Genomic DNA, 7,639 nt, shown 5'->3' with positions numbered 1-7,639 from the left:
CACTTACTATTTCTTCGATCAATTTGTAAGGTTTGATAATTGTTCTTCCTTCAATTTAAACATCTAAAGATGCTTGGATGCTTCTTAATTAGAAGAGTGATTACTTGTTAAGATTTCAAAGGAAGATCATCATCAGCTAGACGAAATTATCTTGATCGAATACATTAGCAAACAATGAGAATTGAAATTTATAATTTATTGTTTGAGGTTGTTTTGCTTAAATTATGTGGGTCATGAAGAGAAAGAAAAGGAAAGAGAACATGTGAAGAAGAAAAACAATGATATAAAATTCTAGAAGTCTTTTGTTGCTTGAGAGAGCATTTTTGTTTGTTGCTTGGGAGAGCCTTGTTGCTCGGTGCAATCCTTTGTTGCTCAAGCAAGCATTGTTGCCTAGGTGAGTAAGTATTGTCGCTCGGGGCAAGCGTTATTACTCAGGAAGAGCATTGTTTCTCAGGAGGCCTTTGTCAATTGTTTTTGGTGGTGGGCAAAGTGTTTGCTAGATTCTTCCTTTACTCCATATGTTTTGTTGGGCGAGCAGGCTCCCAAAGTCTTTTGTCTCTCAAGGTGAGCATTGTTGCTCTATTAGGTCTTTTCTTGTCGCTCAGTCAAGTCTTTCTCTATGTCTCGAAGGTGAGTATTGATATTCGGCACGGCCCTTCCTTATTGCTTGGAGTGAGCAATGTTGGTTGTCCTAACTCCTCGCCTGAGGACGACAATTTTTACTCGTAATTGTCCTTCCTTGTTTTTCGGGATGAGTGTGATTGTTCACCCAAAGTCTCCTCGTCGCTCAGGGTGAGCAGTTGTGCCCGCATGCCCATTTATACGTTCATTCAGTCTAGGTACCCACATGTCCATCCATTCATTCTTTTAAGAGCCTCATAGAAATCTGAGGAACTTCTTGGGGAGAACATCCAAAGTTCAAACTCGTTAGCACAAGTGAAAGTTAGATCTCGTGCTTGGGGCGAGCAAACAAGAGTGAGCTTCATTGCTCAGGTTACTCAGAGTATTTATTACTTCACAGCGAGCATTCTTGCTAGGTTAAGCCTTTCCTTGTGTCTTGAGTGAGCGTATTATTACTAGGCACGATCCTTCCTTGTTGCTTGGGGTGAGCTTCAGGCCCACCATGCTTGGGCAAGTTTCATGGCCTGCCATGTTTGGATGAGCTTCTTTGTTATTGTTTTCTATTCAATGCTCAGCGGGTTATGCAAACTCCCAACTTTTTAGCCGGGCTGAAAAACTCAATTGAGTTTTATTGCTTACCTATTTGATATATTAGGTAAGCCATGTATTCCTCAAGTGAACTCCATTAATTGCCTTGATTGTTGCCCGATTGCTTGCCCCAAAACTCTCCGTGCATGGGTCTAGTTGACTATCTGCGTTGCTTGCCTCCGCTAATCCCTACGAGGGCAGGCTTCACATTTAGAGCCTAGGAAAGGTTCATGGTTACTTACCTTGATCATTGCTAGGGTGGTCTCATTGCTCATTAAGTGCTCACCTTGCTTGTCTCTCAATTGTACTATATTGCTCGCCTAGAACTTTCCTACGACTAACAGGTCAGTGCTTGTTTCTTGGGCGAGCTGCATTGCTCGCCCAAGTGTTCTAAGCAATGGCAGATATAGTGACCACCAGACTTATTTCCTGGGTGAGAAATGGGGTTCACCCAGGATGTCCAATTGCTAATGTGGTTGGTGCTCGCCAGGCTTTTGCCTCTAGCGAGCTGCATTGGATTTTGACCTGGAGGAGCAGCCTTCAAAATCCACTGATAAGAGCATTGCTAAATATGTGGTTGAGTATCAAAATTGGAAAAGGGCTAATAGGCTTTGTTTGAAAATTATCAAACATTCTATATCTGATTCCATTATGGGAGTTATGATGGTACAAGTGGAGTTTAGGGAGTACATTATAAAAATGATACATATATCCTCTAAGCTGGAAGCCCTTAAAGTTTCTATTGCAGAGCCTTTTCTAGTCTATCATGTTCTAAATAGTCTTCCTAGACAGTTTAATCTGCTAAAGGTTGCTTATAATGCTCAATGGGATAAATGGAATTTAAATTATTTAATAGCAGTGTGTGCCCAAAAGGGGTATAGGATGCGTCGTTAGACTGTTAAAACTCTGCAATTGGCTTTCAAGCCACCACCGAACAAGGTGTCTTCTCATAATCATAAGTCTAAGTACCAAAAGGGTAACAAGTCACACTGAAATTAGCACAATAAAAGGTTTGGAGGTCAGACTTCTAGTAGTCCTAAAGAAGCTATAAAGAAAAATTATCGATGTAAGTTCTGTAGAAAGAAGGGTTATTGGCAAAAGGAATGTTTTAAGTTTAAGGTTTGGTTAGAGAAGAAGAAGAAGAACTCGGCAGGTACCTCCTTGACCTTAGTTTGTTTTGAGTCTTCTTTATTAGACTTGCCTTTAAATTCTTCGTGGAAAGACTCAAGTGCAAGTATTCATATTGAGAATTCCTTGCAGGGGTTCATAAGCAAACAAAGGTCAAGTGAAGATGAAGTGAGCTTGTGCGTTGGGAATGTGGTTCAAGTGAAGGTCGAGTTTATAGGAGTAGTAAAGTTAAATTTAGAGTCTGATTTTTCTCTTGTTTCCTTGAGCTTGTGCGTTGGGAATGTGGTTCAAGTGAAGGTCGAGTTTATAAGAGTAGTAAAGTTAAATTTAGAGTCTGATTTTTCTCTTGTTTTGGGAAACACAATTTTTGTACCGTCAATGAGACGGAATTTAATTTCTATATCAAAACTTGATGATTCTGGTTTTTCTTTCGAGTTTGGTAATGGAAAAGTTAAGTTGTTTTATGATTCTCGTTTGGTTGAAATGGCATTTTATGTGATGATTTATATAGAATATCTTTGCCTCCTTTCGGTGAACTTTCTTGTGTCACTAATGCAGCAAAGAAAATGTCTTTCATTCGTGAATCATCTTCTATATTGTGGCACAAAAGGTTAGGGTACATTTCAAAAGAAAGAATGGAAAGATTGGTAAAAGTTGAGATAATTCCCTCACTTGATTTCTCAAATTTCGACACCTACGCAGACTGTATAAAAGGAAAGCTGACTAAATCCACAAGAAAAAGTTCTACTAGGAGCGATAGTCTTTTAAACTTGAGATATACCGACATTAGTGGACCTTTACCTTGTACCATATGTAGAAATAAGTACTTCATAACTTTTATTGATGATTTCTCTCGCTATGGATATATTTACTTGATTAATGATAAATCTCTTACACTTGAGAAATTTAAGATACTCAAAATGGAAGAAGAGAAACAATGTGGGAAAAGTGTTAAAGTTGTTAGGTCTGACTGTGGCGGTGAGTACTATGGGAAGTATGATGAGTCTAGTCAAAACATGGGTGATTTTGCAAAATTTTTACAAGAGTGTGGGATGGTGCCTTAATACACCATGCCAGGGATACCTGAGTAGAATGGCGTTTCTGAAAGATAAAATTGGACTTTGAAGGATAAGGTTAGGAACATAAGTAGAATAAATTTGTCAGAGTATCTATGGGGTGAAGTTTTGAAAACTGTTATGTGCATTTTGAACAGGGTTTCCAGTAAATCTGTTTCAAAAACTCCTTTTGAATTGTGGACAAACCGTAAGTCAAGTTTGGCTTATTTCAAAATTTAGGGATGTCCAGTTGAGATCAGGATTAATAATCCCTTGAAAAGAAATTAGACCAAAAATCGACTCCTGGTTATTTTATTGGGTACCTAGACAGATCAAAAGGATATATGTTCTATTGTCTTAATCGTGGCACCATAAGTGTTGAGTCCATTACAGCCAAAGTTTTGGAGAATGATGTTAGTGATAGTGAGAGTTCAATACTGAAGTTACAAAATTTTATCATATTTTGTACTTTAGTTTTATTACATGTAATGAACAATATTTTGATAAGTATGTAATGAACAATATTATTTAATACATTTATTGTTTTTGAATTTCAATTATCAATCTTTTTTAATGTTAGCTCCCACCAGACTTATTTAATATATCTAATGTTTTTGAATTTCTAAGCAATGGCGGGTATAGTGCCCACCAGACTTATTTCCTGGGTGAGGAATGGGGTTCGCCCAGGATGTCCAACCGCTGACGTGGTTGGTGCTCACCAGGCTTTTGCCTCTGGTGAGTTGCATTGCTTGCCTAGGATTTTCTAAGCACTTGCACGGGGTGTTCCGAGCGACGGCCTTGGATTCCACAGGACAACGTAAATGAAAGTTAAAGAGAAACAACTGTGAAACTTATATGTTTCTTTCGAGTAAAACTGGGTTGCAATGCAACTAGTTTAGAGATGTTGCAGTCCAGGGAGCTTTCAAGTCAGAGGTGCTCGATGTGGACTGGGCCGTATCCACAGTGGAGGATGTGTTGGGTCGGTTTTCTAATGGTTTCAATTTGCTTTGTTTTGGGTGTTTAAAACAGAGGTTGCTGCAGCTTTCGCTGGCTGGTTGCAACTTACCCCATAATTTCACATGTTCCACGGCCATGCATGAACGTTACATGAGTACTTGATCACTACTAGGTGATGTACGTATATTTTGACATAAAAATTTTTGATTAGTTTCTTTCGAATATTTTGCTATCACGTGCTGGGTCCACCTATATGTACATAAAAATCTTGGAACGGTTGATCAAATTTGTTCCTTTGACCCTTTTCCATTAGTGCACTGTTAGAAATCTTATGCTAGTGTAGCCAATTTTTTTTTTTTTTTTTTTTTTTAGATTTGTTATTATTTTGGGTTTTTCATTATTAGTTTTTCCTTCCATCTCCTTAAATTCTTGGCATTTCATACTATTTCTTGCATCTTTCCCTTTTTTCGAAATTCATTGATCTCGTGATCCTTGGCCTCATGATCTCTATCCTTACACAACTAAAAAAAACATCACCCTTTTTAGTTCACAAGCATCTTTTGGCATATCAAAAGGGATATGATCATCACAGGCTCAAAGGCGTCCAAGACCAGCTCAAAGGTGGTGCTCTTTTTTTTTTTTTATGGAAAATGAGCATTTGGTACTCTTAACTTCTAGCATCCGAAAATCTATAACAAGGCGTACTGAGGCAAGATCCATGAAAATTTGACAATTGTCCTCAACCATACCAACTCATTAATTTTCATCTAAATCACCATGCAAGTAAGAAATTAAATGCACCTAATTAGCATACATTATAATTGAGCACATCAATTCATCTTAGGAATTGTAATTGCCCAAACAAGATATTCATGATTATCTAGATTTGACTTTAATAATAAAGTGAAAATTCAAACTAAATGCATTAAGACATAAATCTTAATGGCTAATTTATTAAATTATATCCCTGGTCTTCTTGCCAAAACAGTATGGCCTACTTCGACTATTGTCATAGTTTATTTTATAAGCAACAAATGCTTTATTCTATAATAATCTACTCCCATTAAATTCTTAGACATTTCTCAAACATTATATAAGGCTCTAATTCCTGCAATATCATCTGCATTTAAGCCTTTAGTCACTCCTTGAGAGATTAAGGGTTCCATGATTGCTCCTTGAACTGAGCTGTGGTGAAGTCCCAGAAGGTGCCCAATTTCATGCAAAGCAACCGTCTCCCAGTCAAATGCACCAGGAGTAGCACCCACACTATAGCGCTCATCTGCATCGTAATGGAATCTTCCATCTGTTGGCGCAAATGCATGAGCAATGTTTCCACCAGGTCCATCAAAAGGAATCCCATCTCCATGATCCCTTCTAAAAAAACCAATAGTGATATCTGCATTTGCCGGAGCTCGAGCCAACGAGAAAGTGAAGTGGGTGTTTCTTGCCCATGTTTGGAAAGCTCGTGCGACGGGATTCATGGCTTGAGTTGGGGTTCCTTGGAGAAACCTGTAGGTGAGATGATACTTTGAGGGTGGCCACCTTGGGGCACCTGGAAAGAAACTATAATGGGAGACGATATGAAATGAGCCCAAGTGGTGATGCTTTTTCTTATCCGATTGCATCGAGTTTGTACCATTGATGATATCAGCTACGCCACAACGAGGCATCATCATCTTTGATATTGTTTCAGCATCCAAAGTCCCAGTGGCCTTTAGATGATAATTTTGTTGGTATGTTTTGACGGCAGATTCTAAGAGTTCATCAAAATCATCATCATTGGCATGGGTGTTGTTTTCGGTTTTGTGATAATAACCAAACTTTTCAAGATAAATTTTGAGGTCATGGATACCTTTGAGCTTCTCACCCTTGTGGCATCCCTGAAGATGCTTGACAAATCCAAAGGGCGATGTTTTTTGGTCAGAAGATTGAGGTGGAGTTGTTGCATGAGAAAGGACAGGAATGAGGGCAAAGAGGAGGCCGAGAGCTATCAAAGAGAAGAGGGGAGATCTTTTAGCAGCCATGAGTACTACTAAATGGCGAAATCAAGCAATTAAGTTGTAGGGATCGATGTTGCAGAAGACTCATGGATTGGATGCTATTTATAGACTGCTAATAACCTTGTCTAATTAATGAAGTAAAGAAATTAAATAAAAAAAAAAGATGATCAATTAAATGATATATATATATATATATTCACTATGATCTAGAACGTACGTACGTACGTACATACTGCTACATACATATTAATTTAGAAAAATGATAAACACACATCACATTCATTTTAATTTAACAAAATATCCAATTAGTCAAAGAAGACTGTCTGTGGAATGAAAAGGAGGGAAATATATTAGCGATTTTGCTCATTTCAGTGCCCAATGAATAGAAGGTGAGGATCATCTAATTTCCTGCAACAGGTTCAGTGAATTGTACGTACTAAAACAGAAGTCTGATGATCAATATTCGAACAGATCGATTTAACATCGAGAGTATTTAGTACGTACAGAAAAATTGACTATTTACAATAAAAATGAATGTTTTGTCTGAAAGAAGAATCTATTTTTATTATAAATAATATTTTTATTATAAATAACTGGTCATAAATAATTATTATTTTTAGTATCATTGGTAAAACCTTCCATATTTCTGCTAATTTATTTTTATTCGTAAATAAATTAACTAAATTATTCGTAAATAATTCGAACACTTTCAGAAGTTTTTAACAAATTTCAACTTAAAAAATATTTTTTGAAACGTCTAAAAAAAATTTTAGGACAGAGGCGCTATTGGGACGAAAATAATTGATTTGTATATGTTTTATTAAATTAATTTATTAGGAAATTAGGTCAAGCTGATCGAGTAGAAGCTGCTGCTATGATTGATATTCAAGTCTTTCAAAGATATTACCAGATATATATAATTGGCAAACAATATTTAAGCTCATGATCTTAGATTACGGAAAACTTTGTATTGTCTGTACGTAATTGTTTTTGGCTCATGTCTCTTTCACGCATGAAATGAAGTGCATTCCAATAATTTGCAACATTTTTTCACTACAAAAAAATTGTTTATTTACGGTTAATTAATTCTAGTAAAATATTTATTTACAGTTAAAATGAATCAGTTCTTCACAAACAAATAATAATAAATATTCATTTTTCTGGTAGCGCTTTTGTTTGCATCATAATTTTCTTTCGACCACACACTGTTTTGGAAATTGGGAGCTGGGTAATAAGAACGTACTGTTTGGACGTAAGCAAGTCAAACACACACCTATATATATATATATA

General features: G+C 36.8%; 1 protein-coding gene across 1 annotated transcript; it reads right to left on the bottom strand.

The window, feature by feature from the left end:
* Positions 1-5,259: 5,259 nt before the first annotated feature.
* LOC121240255 (metalloendoproteinase 3-MMP-like) lies at positions 5,260-6,420 on the bottom strand. Its single transcript, XM_041137649.1, has one exon. The coding sequence runs from the start codon at positions 6,371-6,373 to the stop codon at positions 5,432-5,434; it is 942 nt and encodes a 313-aa protein (XP_040993583.1). The 5' UTR covers positions 6,374-6,420; the 3' UTR covers positions 5,260-5,431.
* Between the last annotated feature and the right edge of the window lie 1,219 nt (positions 6,421-7,639).

The sequence above is a fragment of the Juglans microcarpa x Juglans regia genome, chromosome 7S (assembly GCF_004785595.1).
Source record: "Juglans microcarpa x Juglans regia isolate MS1-56 chromosome 7S, Jm3101_v1.0, whole genome shotgun sequence".
NCBI classification, from domain to species: Eukaryota; Viridiplantae; Streptophyta; class Magnoliopsida; order Fagales; family Juglandaceae; genus Juglans; species Juglans microcarpa x Juglans regia.
Note: the sequence above shows the minus strand (reverse complement) of the source record. Positions and strands in the feature narration are given on the sequence as shown.